General features: G+C 44.4%; 1 protein-coding gene across 1 annotated transcript; it reads right to left on the bottom strand.

The window, feature by feature from the left end:
• Positions 1–425: 425 nt before the first annotated feature.
• Positions 426–20,480, bottom strand: LOC120036006 (alpha-N-acetylneuraminide alpha-2,8-sialyltransferase-like). The gene is made up of 5 exons (XM_038982476.1): positions 19,708–20,480; positions 18,406–18,550; positions 3,901–4,010; positions 3,276–3,368; positions 426–1,128 (listed from the first exon to the last, which is right to left on the bottom strand). Exons 1-5 carry the CDS (start codon positions 19,884–19,886, stop codon positions 648–650), a joined length of 1,008 nt encoding a protein of 335 aa, XP_038838404.1. The 5' UTR covers positions 19,887–20,480; the 3' UTR covers positions 426–647.
• Between the last annotated feature and the right edge of the window lie 3,592 nt (positions 20,481–24,072).

Raw genomic sequence — 24,072 nt, forward strand, 5'->3', positions numbered from 1 at the left:
CACTCATAGCCTAGTACCAGGACATCTTGGTTCCTCCTTTCCTTTTTCCTTCCGTGTTTCAAGTCTTTCAGTCTGTTCTCTTAAGACTTCTATGAAAACCTCTTGGTTAGGATTGTTCCTTCTGTCTCTGTTTAACAAAGACTCAGTGGGGGCATTGCTGCTCCCTATGTCACATTGAGTAGTCAAAACACAAAGAATCCTCCAGCCCCAGCTGAGACAGTTAGCAGACCTCCTCTCTGCACACGCACGCACGCACACACACACACACACACACACGCACACACACACACGCACACACACACACGCACACAAACACACATGCACGCACACACACACACGCACACACACGCACGCACACACACGCACGCACACACACACGCGCACACACACGCACGCACACACACACACGCACACACACAAACACACACACATAGTGAGAGTGAATGGAGGACAGGAGATAGAGAGAGAGGGTGTGTGGGGGCTTTCTCGGCTGGGTGGGTAACCATGGGTTACATTCTCATGCTAATGGTGGAGAAAGAGGTGGTGGTTTGCGGGTGGTTTGCTGGGGACGATCGCAGGGGGCTGGTGGGTTGTAAGCAAAAGGAAGGGAAGGTTTATTAGGGGAGGGTCCCTTGGTCCCTTGAGTCTTATATAGCCCCTTCCCGAGGTGGGCAGTGTCCCACCCTCATACGCAGTGTGCCGCTCTTGTGCAACTGCCAGAGCTGGACAAACTCCTCAGGCATGGCGTGGAACCCACTGAACGGCAGCACGTTATCGTAGTAGTGGTGGCTGACGGGCTGCTCGTCGAGCCCAACGCTGAACGGCCAGAAGCCGTAGGCCGTCACCTCCTCACACAGCCCCAGCGCCAGGCTGACCAGGAAGAGGCCTGTGGACAGGCGCTTGGCATGCACTCCGCGACCCTTCCAGAACTTTCCCACGGTCCTGAGAAACTCGGGGTTGGCAAACAGCATGGTGAGGTTAGACGAGGTGTCGGCAAGGGCGTAGTGTGCCCGCAGGGAGGGGTCGGTGCCCGGCTTCATGGAGAAGGCTGGCATATAAATGTAGCTGGAGCCGTAGGCCTTCATGCTCTCCACAAAGCTTTTCCGCGACCAAAGAAGGTTCTGGAACCTGAGTAGGGAGAGAGAGAGAGATAGAGATGAGAATGTGTGAGTACCATAGAAATACAACCTATAGAATAGACAGCACCAGTCAACGTTCCATGACGGTGGACTGGAGGTCATATTGGTGTACCCATGAGTGTACAGCTAAAGCTACAATATGTACGTTTTTGATAGACCTGATCAAATTCACATAGACATGTGTTATAGATCTGTAATTCTCATTGAAAGCAAGTCTAAGAAGCGGTACATCAGCTCTATGTGTCCTATTTCTATGCTTTCCGTTCTTAGGTTTAATTTTTGCGTCTTTTTCTTTTGGTTTAGTGCACCAGCTTCAAACAGCTGAAAAAACAATATTTTTGGTAAATTAAAATATATTTATTTCACAGTGGTTTAGATGGTACAATGATTCTCTACACAATGACTTGTTTTGTCACAAAGTGAAATTAGGCAAACTATTAGAACATTTGCCAACAGGAAATGGTGGAGCGACATCTGCATTGCTATGGTCAGAGGGGGCTTTCCCTGTTGTAGTCATTATATTTCTACTGTGACCACCACTTGCTGTTTATCCATGCTAATGTTGCCTTTGGAAATCTAAACTCTACGCCAGTAGAGCCACGTGGATGTACACACACACGCACACGCACGTGCACGCACACACACAAGAACACACGCACACACGCACGTGCACGCACACACACACACACAAGAACACACACACACTACAGTCACAGAGGGTGATTGTTTTGGTAAATCTATTTGATCTGGTCATGCATTCCAGGCTAAATCTACTGTGGATGTCGTGTGAAATGGGTTCTGGAAGTATCTATAGAGTCCAGATAGAACCGGCGTCCTCATTCCATGGTTATTTATGGACTGTGGTATTATGGATATGTCCTCTCAGGATATGTCATACCGTATGTGTTGTACATAATCTAGCCGGTTTATGGATGTGGGTGTAGTTGCTTGTGGAGGCGGGGATTCAATTGTACTGCATTGCATTTCGAATCACCCCAAATGTAAACAATATACAGTACAGCCTACCTGCCCTCACCGTGATTGAGCTTCAAAATATCAACAAAATGTCCTGAGGACAGGAGCTGAGGTTCGTGCCATCATCCAATGATAATGTCACGAGACGTCAATCTTTAAATGCACTGCTGCCATGATGGGAAGCAGCAGGGGGTGTGTTGGCAGCAACGTGGTTCAGAAACACACTGAGAGGAAACGCATTGCTGAAAACAGGAATGAATTCTAGCCTGAACTGTGTCAGTTTGGGGTCTTCTGTCTGTTTTGCCTGTAAACCCGACATATGCAGCACAGAGTGGCATTCTAAACAGACACAAAGAGGCTCTGTTCAAACACACACACACACACAAACTTGTTCTTCCCTCCTTGTGGGGACCTAAAATGTATGTCCATTCAAAAAACTTAAACCTAACCCTTAACACTAACCCCAATTCTTACCCCAATTGTTACCCTAACCCTAAACTTAACCCCTAAGCTTAAAACAGTCCCCATGAGGGAGAATTTTCCTTGTTGTACTATCCTTGTGGGGGCCATTTGGGGATTTCAGGTCCCCACGACGATAGAAGAACAAGATCACACACACACGTTTTGGCTCCGGATCACGGCTCCTCTATAAAACACCAGTCTGGAGGAGGGAAGCTGCTGCTAGGACAAGACAACAGACAAAGCTCTTAGAACCTAACATCCGGAACTGACAGTAGACATCATGAAAGGGAGAGAAGATAGAGAGGGAGAGAAGGCAGAGGCCTTGGTAGGAGAGAAGGCAGTAGAGAAAGAGAGAGGGAGAGAGAGAGAACTGGAAAGGAGAGATAGCAGGAGAGAATAAGAGAGTGAGAGAGAGAGAGCTGGAGAGGAGAGAATAAGAGAGAGAGAGAGAGAGAGAGCTGGAGAGGAGAGATAGCAGGAGAGAATAAGAGCGTGAGAGAGAGAGAGAGCTGGAGAGGAGAGATAGCAGGAGAGAATAAGAGAGAGAGAGAGAGGGCGGGGAGAGAGTGGGAAACAGAGTAGTAGAGAGGAAGGATGGAGAGGAAGAGGGAGAGGACTGAAAAGGAGAGGACTTGGATGCTGTCCCACACACCCATACATTTCACAGTCAACAGCAGTTTTGAAAGGAAAGGAGTGTACCTCTTCTCAATGATGCTGGGGTTGGCTGTCACCAGGTTAGTTCTGGTCCCCACATCCTCAACATACTCCCTAGACAGTGGTGGAAGGTTGCACCTAGATACGAAAAACACAAGTACACATGTAAATTAATATACTGATAGTGACTTTACAGTGACCAGTTCTCTCTCTCTCCATTCACTATTTGACAACTTGGTCAGGATTGCAGATAGTGGTTCTTCATGTTTTGCTTTCAGAATGGAACTAGCTTTTAGCTTTTTGTTTGGATGGAGTTGGAGCTCCAAAGTAATTCTATTATTTTAGTCTTGCCTTCCCCAGGTTCAAGCCTGGTTTAAGCCCGCCAGGCATGCCTGAGATGGGGGGGACAACAGTGATCCAAGGTAGAACTAGTCTAGTCAACTAAATCAAACCCTCTGTTGTTAGTCCTCAAGGCTCCAGAGCCAAAATGATTCACTACTTGACCTCTCTCTCTCTCTCTCTCTCTCTCTCTCTCTCTCTCTCTCTCTCTCAGATATGACAACAACTGTTCTCATTCATTCTGATGGCTGATGCTCTTTCTGGCCCTGGCGAGCGCAGGACGGCCAAATCATATTTAGACGGGCACTGGAGCGGACAGCCCCTCTCTTACCGCATGACAAAGTCAGCCTGGTCAATGTCCTTCCCACAGCCGCTGTGCTTCAGGACCCCTCCATTGCCCACCACCGAACACTTTTTCAGGGGATGCTGAAGAGGTGTCTCCTGGTAAACGAGAGGGAAGTGAGTGTCATGAAGTGGGTAAACATACACACGTACACAAACACATCCTGAAGTGGACTGGCCTGAAACTTTTGTGAACAATCAAAGACAACGGTAAAGACAAGTCAAATGAGGTGAGAGGGATAGATAGGGCTGTTGCGGCGACCATATTACCAGCACGCCGGCAGTCACGAGTCATGAAGGCAGTCAAATTCCACGTGACCGTTTAGTCATGGTAATTAGGCTTCTCCAAGCTCTGATGCTGCTGATGGTCATTAGTAGCCTACCAAACTTGCTAACTGCCTGGTACTCAGCACTCTATTGTCCCTCTAATCACTCTGACATCATATGTATTCAAAAATCGAATCAAACACTTCATGAGAGTCCGTCATTGTAAATAAGAATTTGTTCTTAACTGAGGTGCCTAGTTAAATAAAGGTTAAATAAAAAGTCCATGAGCTCATGTTGCACAACATTTCTTTAGGCTGTGCAATTGCGTGAGAAAACGGAGTGATGGCCTCTATTAAAAAGAGGAGGATCCCATCCGCTTCTATAGGCTAGGCCTACTATATTTATTTCTCAACTTTCCTAATATGAAGCACATTGCTTCTCTTTACAACAGGAAGCCTCCCGAGTGGCGCAGAGGTCTAAGGCACTGCATCGCAGTGCTTGAGACATCACTACAGACCCGTGTTCGATCCCGGGCTGTGTTGCAGCCGGCCCAGCATCGTTAAGGGAGGGCTTGGCCGGCCGGGATGTACTTGTCCCATCGCGCTCTAGCAACTCCTTGTGGCGGGCAGGGCGCATGCATGCTGACTTCGGTTATACTGTGTTTCCGCCGACACATTGGTGTGTCTGGCTTCCGGGTTAAGTGAGCAGTGTGTCAAGAAGCAGTGCAGCTTGGCAGGGTCATGTTTCGGAGCACGCGTGGCTCTCGACCTTCGCCTCTTCCAAGTCCATATGGAAGTTGCAGTGATGGGACATCATTAAAAAGTACAAAAAAAATGTGTATAGTCTACCTGGCTGGCAGGAGTATAGCCTACCAAAACAGGAGTATAGCCTACCTGGCTGGCATGAAAATGAACCATGGGAAAAGTGTCCTCCATTCGCTATTTAAGTGCATAGATGACATGCATTTTTCCCGCTGCCCCTGTTTGGAGACAGGTGCATGATAATGGTCCATTCTAAATCAAAATAAATTTCACACATATTATTTAGTATATGTAAAGACAAGATTAAATCAAGAACAGTCTGATGGGTGATAATATTAGCCTATCACTTGTGAATTATATATAACCACCTGTGAATGATGCCCAGCGTAAGAAACAAACTTTTTTGTAAAAAAAAGTGATCATAGTCACACACCTCATGTAGCCTAGCCCTTAGGCCTATATGTTTTGATAAGGTTAGTATCACACCTGATGTAGCCTAGCCCTTAGGCCTATATGTTTTGATAAGGTTAGTATCACACCTCATGTAGCCTAGCCCTTAGGCCTATATGTTTTGATATGGTTAGTATCACACCTGATGTAGCCTAGCCCTTAGGCCTATATGTTTTGATAAGGTTAGTATCACACCTCATGTAGCCTAGCCCTTAGGCCTATATGTTTTGATAAGGTTAGTATCACACCTCATGTAGCCTAGCCCTTAGGCCTATATGTTTTGATAAGGTTAGTATCACACCTCATGTAGCCTAGACCTTAGGCCTATATGTTTTGATAAGGTTAGTATCACACCTCATGTAGCCTAGCCCTTAGGCCTATATGTTTTGATAAGGTTAGTATCACACCTCATGTAGCCTAGCCCTTAGGCCTATATGTTTTGATAAGGTTAGTATCACACCTCATGTAGCCTAGCCCTTAGGCCTATATGTTTTGATAACGTTAGTATCACACCTCATGTAGCCTAGCCCTTAGGCCTATATGTTTTGATAAGGTTAGTATCACACCTCATGTAGCCTAGCCCTTAGGCCTATATGTTTTGATAAGGTTAGTATCACACCTCATGTAGCCTAGCCCTTAGGCCTATATGTTTTGATAAGGTTAGTATCACACCTCATGTAGCCTAGCCCTTAGGCCTATATGTTTTGATACGGTTAGTATCACACCTCATGTAGCCTAGCCCTTAGGCCTATATGTTTTTATAAGGTTTGTATCACACCTCATGTAGCCTAGCCCTTAGGCCTATATGTTTTGATAAGGTTAGTATCACACCTCATGTAGCCTAGCCCTTAGGCCTATATGTTTTGATACGGTTAGTATCACACCTCATGTAGCCTAGCCCTTAGGCCTATATGTTTTTATAAGGTTTGTATCACCACTAAAGTGGCCAAATAACTTCTTAAAATTAAGCACATTAATTCGCTTTACAAGGGGTGTAGAGCCTAACTGGCATACATAAACAGCGAATGAGTTTCAAGTTTGGGGAAGATAATAGGATAGGTCAGCTTTTGTACTATGAGGGATAGTAGGCTAATGCTTTTGCTGTTCGTTAAGCCTACTCGTCTTGTTGGCAGACGAAAAGTAAATGTGAACAGTTCTTCCAATATCTTCAATATGCACCTCGGAATTGGATAAGGACTTGGGCAATTGCGTCCCAGATGTTTCTGTCTTCACCTGTAACCTGTGAGAAACACCCGATCACGTGATAGAGAGCAATGTGAGTGAGAGGTGCTTTGGAGCGCGCAGCATTCATCGAGAAGGGCACAACGCAGCACTCCGTGCCAAGAGCAAAACAGCCACTGGCCGCAAAAGGCATGGACTTTTTTAGGGTGCATTATGACCACACAAAGGGGATGCCGCCGTGAAATTCTAGGCATTATCAAGTGCTTGTCAAATTGTGAATGAGAGACTGATAAAGTGTGTACAGCCTGAGCAAAAAACAGGCCTTTCAAGTCGCATCATGCAGCCTTACAATGTATTCAAATGTTTAAATAAAAACATATAGCCCAACATTTGTAAAACAAGTTACATTAATAACTCCAAATTAAGCATATAGGAGTACCTATTTCTATGTTAACCGCTCAACACAGAATAGCCACATGTGCAACACTCAAATAGTTTGGAGAAAATATCCTTTCTACTTTATTCAACTGTTCAATTGTATTCTTCATACTATAAAATAATATAAAATAATGACATGGAATTTAAAGCAAATCTTGTCTGCTAAATGAACTAGTGTAGCCCACAGCCATTTGGCATAGCCAGATCAAGACCTAACATAAGGACAACTCAGAGCATGTTATTCTGTTCTTCTGAAATAGTCTACATTTTCTTCATGTAATGCTTCTTTAGACCTGTCTAAAATAAATAATGGATTTATTGTGAATGAAAAAGTCAAGGGGTCTGAATACTTTCCGAATGTACTGTAAATATTGACTACTTTCCTAAAAAAGTATAAAGCAATAAATGTCTGCTCACGGTTTGCTACAGACGGACAGCAAACATTGAGTGGACAGAGGACATTCACTTATTTTCCATTGCTATAATATTTTGACCAGCTCTTGCGATAAGTTAAATTTGGATACATGTAAAGTAAATAAACAAATGCACTTTATACATTTGTGGAACATTCTTATCAGAATTTAGAACGTACTAGGAATATAAACTAAAAGTCCTGGGAAAGTTCCCAGACGGCTAGCTGGGTACTCTCTTTTCAACCTCCATTACAGGCCGACCATAAGGGCCTAAGCATGGCCAGTGTTGGCCAGTGAATGGGGTGTCTATGGGTGCCTCTTGAGGCAAATCCTTTCTATTCGTTTGGCTTGTTGCTGTGAGTCTGCGCCCTGCTTGAGCCGGTGCCAGCGATGAACAGAGAGTCCCGAGAGAAACAAATGCTCTCATTATTCCCTTTGGAGTGGAGGACTAGACCCCCTCATCCTCCTATTCACCCCCCCCCCCCCCCCCCCCCCCCTGTGTTCCCCCCAGGGTGCCTGGTGAACCATGAAAGGGGCTGAGCCAGCTAGAGGAGAACAATGGCCAGCTCACAGTTCTGGGAACATATCACTCCATATCATTGTAACACATGTGATCCAAACATTAGTTATATTTTTATTATATCTCACTGAGAGAAGTATTATGAGATGAGAGTAGGGATAGCACAAGCCAAAACACAGGCCAAAACACGGGCCAAAACACGGGCCAAAACACTGACCATCTCACGGGCCAAAACACGTGCCAACGCACGGGCCAAAACACAGACCAACACACAGACCAAAACACACACCAACATTTTTTTTGAAACCAGGCTATACTTTTTAATAAATTAAAAAAATTAAACCAGACAAATGAGAGGAGAAGAAAGAGGATGAGAGATGATGAGCACTACTGACAAGGGCAGAAGCAATCACAGCCTAAAAGCCCTTTCTATGTGATCAAAGCTAACAAAGCTTCTCCATTAATCAGCCAACTCCTAAAGGACACATTCCTCCAATGCCAACCGATGCCAACGCTTCACTGCGTGGTCAGAAGGGCTCTGTTTTGCTGTGCCCATGAGCTTGGTGGCACTGCCAGTTCTGGTCAGGCATGGCTCGCTCTCTATGCCCAGACCTGCAATTAGTGCTCCGACTGAGACAGAAAAGTTAGCCCTACTCATGACGACCCAGGAGTGTGTTTCCATGTCAAAAGAGAGAGAGAGAGACATTGCTCAACAGAGAGGCTGAGTCTATAACATTCATGCACAGGGGAAAAAGTAGACAAATAGTGTATGAATACTTGTGTGTGTGTGTGTGTGTGTGTGTGTGTGTGTGTGTGTGTGTGTGTGTGTGTGTGTGTGTGTGTGTGTGTGTGTGTGTGTGTGTGTGTGTGTGTGTGTGTGTGTGTGTGTGTGTGTGTGTGAGTGAGTGCCTCCTCTTCCCTGCTTCAGGCTCTATTTTTGTCAGGCAGTGGTTATACAGTACTGTCTAGAGCTGTCCTTGTGTATAATGTGTGTGTGGGTGAGTAGCCACTGGCGGTTAGGACGTGGGAAGATAGGGTACACAAACACACACTGGACACACACTCACTCACTCACATGCTCTGCAAACACAGCACACAGATCTCACAGGACGCACACGCGCGCGCACAGTGACACGCACACACACTCTCTGGATCCCTCTCTCTCCACGTCAAGAGGATTGCTGTAACGTCAATGCCTCAGTCATAAACAGGTACATTAGATGGTGTCAAGGCAACCTTTACTAGTAGGGAGACTGACACACACCCACACACAATAAAAGGGGATTTACCTCAGTAACACGGCAGTGAGGCTCAGCTAGGTGCATCTCCTCTGTCTGAATAAGGACAGTGAGGTGTGAAACCAGAACTATCCCAGGGCAGCAACATCTATACCTTGAACTTTAGAATAACATACCCACTGGCCAGAAACTGGTCACATCAACGTTGTTTCCACGTCATTTCAACGACAACAACAATGATCTGATGATGTTCAATAAACGTGGGAGAAATGATTGGATTTGCAAAAAGACATCACCGTAAGGAAATGTCATCTTTTTCTTCACCCAACTTATATTTTTTTTCCAGAGAGGAGTCACAGACACAAAGATAACCCTGACCCATCCCCCCTCAGTACCCATTTACCCGCCCAAATCCTACCTCCTGATCCAGAAACCATGTTTCCCATGCCGCCTGGCCCCTCTCCCCACCTTCCCGAAGAAAGCATGGCTCCCACCCCTTTCCATCCCACCTAGCAACCGAGGTTGCTTACCAGTCCCCCTCCCACCCACCCATCCCTGAGTCTCCCCTTACATTCCTCCCAATCCCCCACAACGACCAGAGACCCCACCCCCCGTACCACCAACTTTTAGCCTAAATCAAATAACATGTTTGTTGACTTCACATTCAATTCACGTTAGTTTACATCTCAACCAAATGTATATCAAAACTAGACGTTGAAATTACGTTCATGTCCAGTGTGTAGCCATGGAGAAAGAGATAAATGAGTGATCACCATGACCCCAAATAGGGAATCAGCAGAGCTCAATCAGGAGTGTGTTGGGGGAGATAAAGAGAGAAACATAGGGAGTGGAGGTAGTGTGAGAGAGAGAGAGAGAGAGAGAGAGAGAGAGAGAGAGAGAGAGAGAGAGAGGAGGGGGCGAGAGAGCGAGTTAGAGAGGGAGAGGGGGTTGAGGAAGAGAAGGGGAGATGAAGAACATTAGGGTGTGAGAGACAAAGCGAGAGATTTTTTTTAAAAATGGCATATCTGAGCGAATGAGAGAAGAGTGGGAGCAAGAGAGGGATAGAGCGAGGAACAAAAGAGAACGCAAGTAACTCTGACTGTAACCCTCTGACTGTATCCCTTTTTAGGGAACTGAAAACATTGTAGAAGGAATTCAAAACATCTTCACAGTGTAGCCTATATGGTAACATTTGTAACCCAATATGTATTAACGAACTTTGTGTTTGAGTTGATTCCCTACTTCCTCTCCTCTTTTGTCTGTGGACTTGGTGTAGATAACGAACCATGACCTTATGGCACAAATTACACACACACTTCACCTCCCCCATCTCCGACACACTGTCTAAACATGCCACTTTTACACTTTTATAAAAAAAGGTGATATCTAGAACCTAAAAGGGTTATCCGTCTGTCCCCATAGGAGAAACCTTTGAAGAACCCATTTTTGGTTCCATTTGGGTAGAACCATTTGGAACCCTCCGCAGATGGTTCTACATGGAACCAGAAAGGGTTCTACCTGGAACCAAAAAGGGTTCTCCTATGGGGACTTCTGAAGAACCCTTTTGGAACCCTTTTCTCTAAGAGTGTAGCATTGAGTCACATGAATGTACAGTATGTATATGTGTAATGAATGAATATCCTAGGCTGTAGATTGTTGTTTTTCTGGAAATGTCTTTTTGGTTACGTAGCTAAAATGCTGCCGTTTCTCTCTCTCTCCCTCTGCAGTGGAATTGTTTTCTCCCTATTCCTCCTCATCTTCTCCCACTCAAAATACAGCACACACGCATACAATCACACAAGACACACACCACACACACATCCAGACACTTGCTTTAACCTACACGCACACACACGCACACACACACACACATACACACACACCTAAACCCCCCTCTACAGATACACACACACTGTCACTACCTAGAATAACAACAACAGTTGTCTTGTCACACTAGTGTTTTCTCAGCGCTAGGTAGTAGTGGGCGAGCAGGCCACGCATCAACAGTCCTGGGGGCTGGGACTCACAGTAGCTTTTTCCATCTCTCCTTGAAACCATTAACACCTGCAACAGGGGGGGTTCATACTGCATGTTCTGCTCTGAGTAACAAGGGATGGTCTGTTGTTAGTAACCAAAGAGTCAGATACAAATGAAAGAGAAAGAGTCCAACATTTCTTTCATTATTACTCTCAATGTTCTGCTTAGAACACGCACAGGCACACACACACACACACACACACACACACACACACACACACACACACACACACACACACACACACACACACACACACACACACACACACACACACACACACACACACACACACACACACACACACACACACACACACCACCTGGCAGAAAACATGTAGGCCTCTACAGACTAATGGATATATCTGATGAGTGCCACAATTTGACAACCCATCTGTGTTTTTCCCCACATTTTGAGGACTGAATATCTCCGGTTATCTGATCCAATCTCCAATGAGGGTTTTCACATCCTCCTTTATGTCCTCTCTGTCATGATAAAGTGGGATCCATCTCAAATCCCACAGCTTGCATTCAGGGTGTCATATTCCCATGTTCCCCGGGGCTCGTGACCTATGACAAATAATTTCCCAACAGCACAATCTGTTCCCTTTTTTAGTCTCTAGGTGGATGACGCGTCTTTAAGTTCCCTATACCCCCTAAATTACTCAGAAGGGTATCTCAATCATCTAAAGTAGATTCCTCTACCGTGTCTCCTCTCCTTCAACTAAACAGATTTTCACCTCTCCACTCTTTTCAGACCAGTGCAGACTGAAGGAGAGGAGACAAGGAGGAAACCACAGACTATTGACATTCCCCCTTACTGGTTTACTGTTACATTGGGTTGATGACCTTGAATAAGGCCTGTGTGTCTATGTACGCTGATGACTCAACAGTATACACGTCGGCTATGACAGTAAAATAAAAAACGGACACCCATAGAGCTCCAGTCAGTTTTCCAATGGGTTAACTAGCGATAGGCTGGTGATCAATATCTCAAAAACTAAAAGCATCGTTTTTCGGACAAATCACTCGCTCAACCCTAAACCTCATCTAGATCTATTCTTGAAATGTTTTTGTCAATTGAGCAAGTTGAGGAGACTAAACTGCTGGATGTAACCCTAGACAGCAAGCTGTCACGGTCAAGTTGAGGAGACTAAACTGCTGGATGTAACCCTAGACAGCAAGCTGTCACGGTCAAGTTGAGGAGACTAAACTGCTGGATGTAACCCTAGATAGCAAGCTGTCACAGTCAAGTTGAGGAGACTAAACTGCTGGATGTAACCCTAGACAGCAAGCTGTCACGGTCAAGTTGAGGAGACTAAACTGCTGGATGTAACCCTAGACAGCAAGCTGTCACGGTCAAGTTGAGGAGACTAAACTGCTGGATGTAACCCTAGACAGCAAGCTATCACGGTCAAGTTGAGGAGACTAAACTGCTGGATGTAACCCTAGACAGCAAGCTGTCACGGTCAAGTTGAGGAGACTAAACTGCTGGATGTAACCCTAGATAGCAAGCTGTCACGGTCAAGTTGAGGAGACTAAACTGCTGGATGTAACCCTAGACAGCAAGCTGTCACGGTCAAGTTGAGGAGACTAAACTGCTGGATGTAACCCTAGATAGCAAGCTGTCACGGTCAAGTTGAGGAGACTAAACTGCTGGATGTAACCCTAGACAGCAAGCTGTCACGGTCAAGTTGAGGAGACTAAACTGCTGGATGTAACCCTAGATAGCAAGCTGTCACGGTCAAGTTGAGGAGACTAAACTGCTGGATGTAACCCTAGACAGCAAGCTGTCACGGTCAAGTTGAGGAGACTAAACTGCTGGATGTAACCCTAGATAGCAAGCTGTCACGGTCAAGTTGAGGAGACTAAACTGCTGGATGTAACCCTAGACAGCAAGCTGTCACGGTCAAGTTGAGGAGACTAAACTGCTGGATGTAACCCTAGACAGCAAGCTGTCACGGTCAAGTTGAGGAGACTAAACTGCTGGATGTAACCCTAGATAGCAAGCTGTCACGGTCAAGTTGAGGAGACTAAACTGCTGGATGTAACCCTAGACAGCAAGCTGTCACGGTCAAGTTGAGGAGACTAAACTGCTGGATGTAACCCTAGATAGCAAGCTGTCACGGTCAAGTTGAGGAGACTAAACTGCTGGATGTAACCCTAGATAGCAAGCTGTCACGGTCAAGTTGAGGAGACTAAACTGCTGGATGTAACCCTAGACAGCAAGCTGTCACGGTCAAGTTGAGGAGACTAAACTGCTGGATGTAACCCTAGATAGCAAGCTGTCACGGTCAAGTTGAGGAGACTAAACTGCTGGATGTAACCCTAGATAGCAAGCTGTCACGGTCAAGTTGAGGAGACTAAACTGCTGGATGTAACCCTAGACAGCAAGCTGTCACGGTCAAGTTGAGGAGACTAAACTGCTGGATGTAACCCTAGACAGCAAGCTGTCACGGTCAAGTTGAGGAGACTAAACTGCTGGATGTAACCCTAGACAGCAAGCTGTCACGGTCAAGTTGAGGAGACTAAACTGCTGGATGTAACCCTAGATAGCAAGCTGTCACGGTCAAGTTGAGGAGACTAAACTGCTGGATGTAACCCTAGACAGCAAGCTGTCACGGTCAAGTTGAGGAGACTAAACTGCTGGATGTAACCCTAGATAGCAAGCTGTCACGGTCAAGTTGAGGAGACTAAACTGCTGGATGTAACCCTAGATAGCAAGCTGTCACGGTCAAGTTGAGGAGACTAAACTGCTGGATGTAACCCTAGACAGCAAGCTGTCACGGTCAAGTTGAGGAGACTAAACTGCTGGATGTAACCCTAGACAGCAAGCTGTCACGGTCAAGTTGAGGAGACTAAACTGCTGGATGTAACCCTAGATAGCAAGCTGTCACGGTCAAGTTGAGGAGACTAAACTGCTGGATGTAACCCTAGACAGCAAGCTGTCACGGTCAAGTTGAGGAGACTAAACTGCTGGATGTAACCCTAGATAGCAAGCTGTCACGGTCAAGTTGAGGAGACTAAACTGCTGGATGTAACCCTAGATAGCAAGCTGTCACGGTCAAGTTGAGGAGACTAAACTGCTGGATGTAACCCTAGACAGCAAGCTGTCACGGTCAAGTTGAGGAGACTAAACTGCTGGATGTAACCCTAGACAGCAAGCTGTCACGGTCAAGTTGAGGAGACTAAACTGCTGGATGTAACCCTAGACAGCAAGCTGTCACGGTCAAGTTGAGGAGACTAAACTGCTGGATGTAACCCTAGACAGCAAGCTGTCACGGTCAAGTTGAGGAGACTAAACTGCTGGATGTCACCCTAGATAGCAAGCTGTCACGGTCAAGTTGAGGAGACTAAACTGCTGGATGTAACCCTAGACAGCAAGCTGTCACGGTCAAGTTGAGGAGACTAAACTGCTGGATGTAACCCTAGATAGCAAGCTGTCACGGTCAAGTTGAGGAGACTAAACTGCTGGATGTAACCCTAGACAGCAAGCTGTCACGGTCAAGTTGAGGAGACTAAACTGCTGGATGTAACCCTAGATAGCAAGCTGTCACGGTCAAGTTGAGGAGACTAAACTGCTGGATGTAACCCTAGACAGCAAGCTGTCACGGTCAAGTTGAGGAGACGAAACTGCTGGATGTAACCCTAGACAGCAAGCTGTCACGGTCCAGTTGAGGAGACTAAACTGCTGGATGTAACCCTAGATAGCAAGCTGTCACGGTCAAGTTGAGGAGACTAAACTGCTGGATGTAACCCTAGACAGCAAGCTGTCACGGTCAAAGCATATATACTGAGTGGTTGCTAAAATAGAAGAGGTCTGTCGGTGATACGGCGTGGCTCTGCTTTCTTGATTTCTCAGTCGACCAGACAGGTCCCACAGGCCTTAGTTTTGTCGCATCTGGACTCATTTTTATTGATTTATTTTTGTTGAACCTTTATTTAACTAGGCAAGTCAAATAAGAACAAATTCTTATTTACAATGGCAAAAGGCCTGCTGCGGTGACTACTGCCCAGTTATGTGGTCATGTGCGGCGAAGAGGGACATAAGTAAATTGCAGTTGGTCCAGAACAAAGCAGCACGTATCGCACTTAGATGTACACAGAGAGTGAATGTCAGTAACATGCACGTCATGGCTCAGAGTTGAGGAGAGATGGACTTCATCACTATTGGTCTTTGTGTGAGGTGTTGATGTGTTTGTCGGTACCACACTGTCTGTTCAAGCAGTTGTCACACAGTTCGGACATTCATCGGTACAACACAAGACATGCAATGTGATGTTTTCACAGTCCCCAGGTCCAGAACAGAGGCTGGGAAACACTGTATTAAATATAGACATGACTACATGGAACTCTCTGCCACCCCAGGTAACTCAAGCTAGCAATAAAAACATATAAAAGAACACCTTACGGAACATCGAGGAGTGTGAAGAGACACAGACATTTTTATATATTTTGTATTGTATTATGTAGGAACGGCTTATAGGGCAGGAGCCATCTCCTGTTTCTGAAGCGTGAGGCAGAGACAGGAGATGATGTAGTATTATGTAGTGTTATGTAGTATTATGTAGTGTTATGTAGTATTATCTAGTTTTATGTAGTATTATGTATATTATGTTATCATATTATGCATTTTATTTGCTGTGTTTTGTTTGGACCCAAGGATGAGTTATTTATTTAATGTATTTCTTGTGACTTGCAGGTCTGACGTGGCCCATGAGCCAGGATTTTCAGACCACAACGTGGAGGACAACTAGGCCATAACTAAAGGCTGAGGATAACTTCCTTCTGAAATGTATGGTATGTGGTCATAAAGGGTTTACTTTTAATTATGATTTATTTTATTTATTAGGATCCCCAATTAAAAAGTCTAAATAAATAAATAAAATACAAGAAATAATAATAATAATAGGGGATCCTAATATATAAATAAATAATAATTAAAAGTAAACCCTTTAAGACCACATACTATACATGTCATAAGACCTTCAGTTATGGCCTAGTTCTCCTCAGCCTTCAGTTATGGCCTAGTTCTCCTCAGCCTTCAGTTATGGCCTAGTTCTCCTCAGCCTTCAGTTATGGCCTAGTTCTCCTCAGCCTTCAGTTATGGCCTAGTTCTCCTCAGCCTTCAGTTATGGCCTAGTTCTCCTCAGCCTTCAGTTATTGCCTAGTTCTCCTCAGCCTTCAGTTATTGCCTAGTTCTCCTCAGCCTTCAGTTATGGCCTAGTTCTCCTCAGCCTTCAGTTATTGCCTAGTTCTCCTCAGCCTTCATTTATGGCCTAGTTCTCCTCAGCCTTCAGTTATGGCCTATATCTCCTCAGCCTTCAGTTATTGCCTAGTTCTCCTCAGCCTTCAGTTATGGCCTAGTTCTCCTCAGCTTTCAGTTATGGCCTAGTTCTCCTCAGCCTTCAGTTATTGCCTAGTTCTCCTCAGCCTTCAGTTATTGCCTAGTTCTCCTCAGCCTTCAGTTATGGCCTAGTTCTCCTCAGCCTTCAGTTATGGCCTAGTTCTCCTCAGCCTTCAGTTATGGCCTAGGTCTCCTCAGCCTTCAGTTATGGCCTAGTTCTCCTCAGCCTTCAGTTATGGCCTAGTTCTCCTCAGCCTTCAGTTATTGCCTAGTTCTCCTCAGCCTTCAGTTATGGCCTAGTTCTCCTCAGCCTTCAGTTATTGCCTAGTTCTCCTCAGCCTTCAGTTATGGCCTAGTTCTCCTCAGCCTTCAGTTATGGCCTAGTTCTCCTCAGCCTTCAGTTATGGCCTAGTTCTCCTCAGCCTTCAGTTATGGCCTAGTTCTCCTCAGCCTTCAGTTATGGCCTAGTTCTCCTCAGCCTTCAGTTATGGCCTAGGTCTCCTCAGCCTTCAGTTATGGCCTAGTTCTCCTCAGCCTTCAGTTATGGCCTAGTTCTCCTCAGCCTTCAGTTATTGCCTAGTTCTCCTCAGCCTTCAGTTATGGCCTAGTTCTCCTCAGCCTTCAGTTATTGCCTAGTTCTCCTCAGCCTTCAGTTATGGCCTAGTTCTCCTCAGCCTTCAGTTATGGCCTAGTTGGGTTATTGGGTAAGCATTAGAATAAGCCGCCTCAACATTTGCAGCCATAGGTGGTAATATCTCTGTAGGAGCTGATCTGTCATCAGTATTGTGAAAGAATTGTAATGTTAAGGAAAGATTTGAATGGAGAAAGCTGATCCGAGAGCAGCGCTCCCTTTATTTATATCTTATCAGTATCGATCGACACATGCTCCAACGACGCACTTAGCGACCGTTCTCTGAGTGGTGTTTTAGGAAACGCATGTTACATCTTCGGCCGTTGTAGGAAAGATGCATCGTTAAAACACTCGTAAGCCATCGCTATCGGGAAACAGGGCCCTTTTCAGTTGTGCTGAAATGTAGGTAAGGTGACAGACATTACTAACACTGATCTGAATAAAAGGCATTGAAAGTCACATCAATTTCTAAGGACGAGAAGCACTCCAAACAGGACGATGGGAAAGTAAATGCTAGTGGTTCGAATGTGAACACGTAGCAGATATAGGTGTTCTCCTGGTTGGACACGAACTGGAAACAGCTGACTGCCATGTTTAACGTTGCATTCTAAACACTGTGTTTAAGATGAGAACATTTATTGGCAAATCTAAATGCCTATTGGTTTTAAACACTGACAGTTAGGTTATCGACTTGTCATGTGTTTTATGGTTTTACAGTGTATGTTGCAGAGGTTAGACTCACTTCTCAGTTCAAAGTGTCTATCGTTCACTATGTGTTTTAGTGAGATGGTAATGATGTTCTTATCTTGGAGACCTGTGAAAGGGGTGATAGCGTGGGGATTTCACAGTTGAGCTTGGGTGAAAGGGAAGGTGGTGAGAAACTGATTAAGTTGTTACATATATTTATGGCCATCATTGTGAAGCAAGTTACTGTAGAGACCCTGCCCTTGTTAAAAATCTTAAAAGAGTGTTAACCATTAACACAGACTATGGCTGGTGTGTTTTCATTGGGTCAGGGGGTTTGGAGTTCAATTCCACACATGGACAACCCCCAAATTCTCTACACTACCATCAGTGACCATGCAAGTGTGATCACAGACACAAACACATACAAACACACAGAAATATATGATTGGGTTTTTAGGTGTGTTAGAGTTGGGCTGGAACAAAAGCCTGCTCACTGCTGGCCTCCAGGACCAAAGTAGAGGCCTACCTGCACAAAGAGAGAGTAGGTCTCATTGTTGACTGTGTGTGAGTGGTAAAACTCTCCGTCGTACCACAGGACCTTCCCCATAGGTGAATTCTGCTTGGTCACCGCAAACATTCTCCTTGGGTCACAGCACTCTGAAAGCAGCTTCCTGTAACGAGAGAGGGAGTAGGATGACGTTGTATCTCGACACTGATCTAATGTCAGTTTAGGGTGTCATCCCTTATGTGTGAGTTTAGGATTTGGGGAGGGTAAGCTGATCCTAGATCTGTGGTAAATGGGAAACCTTTACCCCTGAGCTATAAATAGACAGTCAGAATGAGAAGAGAATTTGTCATTGAGTGACACTCAGACAGTGTATAAATTGAGACGGTCTCTTGATCTGAATTATAGTTACCAGTCTGGGACTCTGGGCCACATGTAATTTGAGCATTCTCTATTGATTAAATAAACGCTCATTGCAGAGTGGGCACTGTCAACTATAATTCAGATCATGAGACAACTGTCTCAATTGATACAGTGTCCAAGTGTCATGCATGCTATTTTAACACAATGACACATTCATACATGCTTCATAAATCCTGTCTGCGTCGACAGTAGGCCTACTGTGGGGAAGCCTGAGTAGTGTAAATGCATTTGGAATCCATTAGGAGTCGGCGCAGATATGATAAAAAATATAATCTTCAGTCCAACTGTGGGCGTCAATTGGCAAATGGAAAAAGGCTGGTTGTTGATGGTTACTTTGTCCTAGATTCAGCACCACCAGTACAGTTGCATTTCTGTCGTTTCCATGGACACACACACAGCTTCGGCTGCGAGGCAACCTTTTCAACTCCAAACGTGCTAAACCATAGAGATCCTATTCAATTATTCTAATTCCCTCTTGCACCATCATAAAACGCGTCTCTGTGCCTTTCCGTGCAGGTGCCACATTCTGCGCATTTCCCTAATCTGCTTTCCTCAGTGCTTTAGCCTACGACTCCCGTCATATTCTCGTGAGAATGCGACTAGATACAACAAATGGGCCTACCATACCGTGACTGTTGTGCCCTGGAGATTCAGCTTGATAGTGATAGATTTTCTTTTCACCATTTGCATTCCTCTTTTTCCATTTAATAAACATTATTATTATAATTAGCCTATGTATTGTCTTGTTATGTGCGTAAATAGACTGTAGGAGATGTTAGGCTACTTGGACACAATCATGTAATAATGTTTTGCTATATTGTTGAATATTAATATTGCTATGAATTATTTATGAGGGCCAAATCGCATAGGCCTAATGTTTTGAGATGAGTGAAAACCCACCTGAACAGATCGATGTCCGTCTGGTTCCTCTGCCATACTTGTCCCTGCCGCAGCACTTCATCAACTATCTCCTTGTCGCTCCGGAGTCTGTACACTGGGAAAATGTAGAGCCAGCATAACACGAGCACACACAGAACGGCCCACACCGACAGCTTGCTCCGGTGGCATCTCACCAACATCGTTACAGCTTGTGGTTCACGAATCACAACCGGCCTACTCAAACAAATCTAGTATGGTGAGAAAAAGGCAAGCTGGCCCTCTCCGTTAGCTATGTATGATAGGTTTTATGGAGATGGCATCCTTTCTCATCCAGAAGGCTCGGAGTCTCAATGGAAATGCGCGTTGGTATTCTTCCTGCTAGTGCAAGCATCGAATTCCTTAGTTTAGCTCCCAAACTGCCGGTTTTGTTATAAATGCTTGGTGATGTTTTGTAGCATGAAGGGATCCGCTATCCATGCGCCATCTCGGCCGGCGGTAAGCTAGCGGGCTTCGCTCTCTGCAGCGGCGGGTTGCTGGAATCCACCACACTCGTCTTGGTGCATCACTGACCCCGCATGCATCACCTAGATGTCCGCCGCTCTCTCCCTACACAACAGCGGTCTTGTGTGAAATCCCTGCCCGGTTCCCTAGAGCCACATCGCCCTTTGTGGTCACTTATTTTGGTACATCCAACCCGAATGGACCATGCTACCCCTTCCTCATCTCCTCTCTCTCCTTGTCCTGCTGGATCTTCTTGGAAACCTTGCAAGTGTACTGAGCAAAATCCATTGAATCTCTTTCTTTCTCTCCCCCTCTTTAACTACCATGGGTCTACATCCCTCCAACCTAGACTCAGGGGTAGACGTAACATAGTAAACGTAAATCCAGGACAACCCAGGATACAGTGGGTTACATTTCTTGTGGTGCCTATAGAAAGTCTACACCCCTTGACTTTTTTCAAAAATGTCTGCCTTAAAGTTAAATCTAAAGGGATTCATTTAGATTGTTTTACTACAATGAAAGAAAGTTATAGCACATTTTCAAAAATTAAGGGGAAAAAACGAAGTATCAAAATTGGATAAGTCTCCACCCCTAAGTTACAGTTCTTCTCGATTGCTAACACACTTTTAATGATACTGGGGTCCACCTGATCTCCATCATAACCTAATGAGCAAAAAAATATTACTTTGTACAAAACTAAGTCATTTCTTATTGCTTTCAAGCACAACACAAATGGTAAGCACATTTTTGCAAAACAGTAAACACTATTCTCTATGAAAGATGCAAAACTCAATTGAGTAAATCATAACAAACTAAATCAAAACATTTGGTCACAGCTGATACAAATGACTCTCATGATTGTGAACCTCTTCTGCACAAAACTTCTTTGTACAATTGTTCAGCAATCAATTCTTATTCATGCATAAGAGAGGTCACTTCTGAGTTGCTGTTTGCAAGAATGGACCAAGGACAAGGACAAAGGAGAGGTAGCGGGGCCCATAGAGGAAAATAGTTCAGCTCTCAGGTCAAAAGGGAAACAGGTCAAATAAAGCCTTTTGTTTCTGGATATTCATGCTCTTGAGTGACATTCTTTCTGTATGGAACATCTTTGGTACAATAATCTTAGGAAAAAATAACACAACCCATGCTGTGCTAATATGTTTACTTGCCTTTAATGGTGCATACTATAATTATAGTATCAACAAATGGCACAGACATATAAAAGAGGGTTGACCATGTTAGGTATATTGATAGTTGTAGTTAGTATTTATTGGGCCATCGTGTAATGATTGATTGAAATTACTTTTAATTAACAAGTTGTATGTTTTGATGGAGGTAGTTGATTTAACACCTCTTGGGAAGCCATTCTGGTGTGTCTTTGGCATCAACATTTAAGAAAAAAATTGAAATATAACAAATAATTAAGGAGCAACAATAAAAAAACAGAGTCAATGTGCGGAGGCATCGGTTAGTCGAAGTAATTGAGTTAATAGAGGTAGAGTGACTATGCATGGATAATAAACAGAGAGTAGCAGCAGTGTACATGTAGGTAGAGGTGAAGTGACTATGCATGGATAATAAACAGAGAGTAGCAGCAGTGTACATGTAGGTAGAGGTGAAGTGACTATGCATGGATAATAAACAGAGAGTAGCAGCAGTGTACATGTAGGTAGAGGTGAAGTGACTATGCATGGATAATAAACAGAGAGTAGCAGCAGTGTACATGTAGGTAGAGGTGAAGTGACTATGCATGGATAATAAACAGAGAGTAGCAGCAGTGTACATGTAGGTAGAGGTGAAGTGACTATGCATGGATAATAAACAGAGAGTAGCAGCAGTGTACATGTAGGTAGAGGTAAAGTGACTATGCATGGATAATAAACAGAGAGTAGCAGCAGTGTACATGTAGGTAGAGGTGAAGTGACTATGCATGGATAATAAACAGAGAGTAGCAGCAGTGTACATGTAGGTAGAGGTAGAGTGACTATGCATGGATAATAAACAGAGAGTAGCAGCAGTGTACATGTAGGTAGAGGTGAAGTGACTATGCATGGATAATAAACAGAGAGTAGCAGCAGTGTACATGTAGGTAGAGGTAAAGTGACTATGCATGGATAATAAACAGAGAGTAGCAGCAGTGTACATGTAGGTAGAGGTGAAGTGACTATGCATGGATAATAAACAGAGAGTAGCAGCAGTGTACATGTAGGTAGAGGTAAAGTGACTATGCATGGATAATAAACAGAGAGTAGCAGCAGTGTACATGTAGGTAGAGGTGAAGTGACTATGCATGGATAATAAACAGAGAGTAGCAGCAGTGTACATGTAGGTAGAGGTGAAGTGACTATGCATGGATAATAAACAGAGAGTAGCAGCAGTGTACATGTAGGTAGAGGTGAAGTGACTATGCATGGATAATAAACAGAGAGTAGCAGCAGTGTACATGTAGGTAGAGGTGAAGTGACTATGCATGGATAATAAACAGAGAGTAGCAGCAGTGTACATGTAGGTAGAGGTGAAGTGACTATGCATGGATAATAAACAGAGAGTAGCAGCAGTGTACATGTAGGTAGAGGTAAAGTGACTATGCATGGATAATAAACAGAGAGTAGCAGCAGTGTACATGTAGGTAGAGGTAAAGTGACTATGCATGGATAATAAACAGAGAGTAGCAGCAGTGTACATGTAGGTAGAGGTGAAGTGACTATGCATGGATAATAAACAGAGAGTAGCAGCAGTGTACATGTAGGTAGAGGTAAAGTGACTATGCATGGATAATAAACAGAGAGTAGCAGCAGTGTACATGTAGGTAGAGGTAAAGTGACTATGCATGGATAATAAACAGAGAGTAGCAGCAGTGTACATGTAGGTAGAGGTAAAGTGACTATGCATGGATAATAAACAGAGAGTAGCAGCAGTGTACATGTAGGTAGAGGTAAAGTGACTATGCATGGATAATAAACAGAGAGTAGCAGCAGTGTACATGTAGGTAGAGGTAAAGTGACTATGCATGGATAATAAACAGAGAGTAGCAGCAGTGTACATGTAGGTAGAGGTAAAGTGACTATGCATGGATAATAAACAGAGAGTAGCAGCAGTGTACATGTAGGTAGAGGTAAAGTGACTATGCATGGATAATAAACAGAGAGTAGCAGCAGTGTACATGTAGGTAGAGGTGAAGTGACTATGCATGGATAATAAACAGAGAGTAGCAGCAGTGTACATGTAGGTAGAGGTAAAGTGACTATGCATGGATAATAAACAGAGAGTAGCAGCAGTGTACATGTAGGTAGAGGTAAAGTGACTATGCATGGATAATAAACAGAGAGTAGCAGCAGTGTACATGTAGGTAGAGGTGAAGTGACTATGCATGGATAATAAACAGAGAGTAGCAGCAGTGTACATGTAGGTAGAGGTGAAGTGACTATGCATGGATAATAAACAGAGAGTAGCAGCAGTGTACATGTAGGTAGAGGTAAAGTGGCTATGCATGGATAATAAACAGAGAGTAGCAGCAGTGTACATGTAGGTAGAGGTGAAGTGACTATGCATGGATAATAAACAGAGAGTAGCAGCAGTGTACATGCAGGTAGAGGTAAAGTGACTATGCATGGATAATAAACAGAGAGTAGCAGCAGTGTACATGTAGGTAGAGGTAAAGTGACTATGCATGGATAATAAACAGAGAGTAGCAGCAGTGTACATGTAGGTAGAGGTGAAGTGACTATGCATGGATAATAAACAGAGAGTAGCAGCAGTGTACATGTAGGTAGAGGTGAAGTGACTATGCATGGATAATAAACAGAGAGTAGCAGCAGTGTACATGTAGGTAGAGGTGAAGTGACTATGCATGGATAATAAACAGAGAGTAGCAGCAGTGTACAT

This window comes from Salvelinus namaycush, unplaced genomic scaffold (assembly GCF_016432855.1).
Source record: "Salvelinus namaycush isolate Seneca unplaced genomic scaffold, SaNama_1.0 Scaffold118, whole genome shotgun sequence".
NCBI classification, from domain to species: Eukaryota; Metazoa; Chordata; class Actinopteri; order Salmoniformes; family Salmonidae; genus Salvelinus; species Salvelinus namaycush.

What these genes read in the sequence shown, in the direction of transcription:
- LOC120036006 (XM_038982476.1), bottom strand. Translation starts at nt 19,886, where the DNA reads ATGTTGGTGAGATGCCACCGGAGCAAGCTGTCGGTGTGGGCCGTTCTG. An exon ending in CCTACTCTCTCTTTGTGCAG is followed by an intron (nt 4,011 to 18,405) that starts GTAGGCCTCTAC and finishes CTCGTTTACCAG; the next exon opens with GAGACACCTCTTCAGCATCC. An exon ending in CCCAGCATCATTGAGAAGAG is followed by an intron (nt 1,129 to 3,275) that starts GTACACTCCTTT and finishes CTCCCTACTCAG; the next exon opens with GTTCCAGAACCTTCTTTGGT.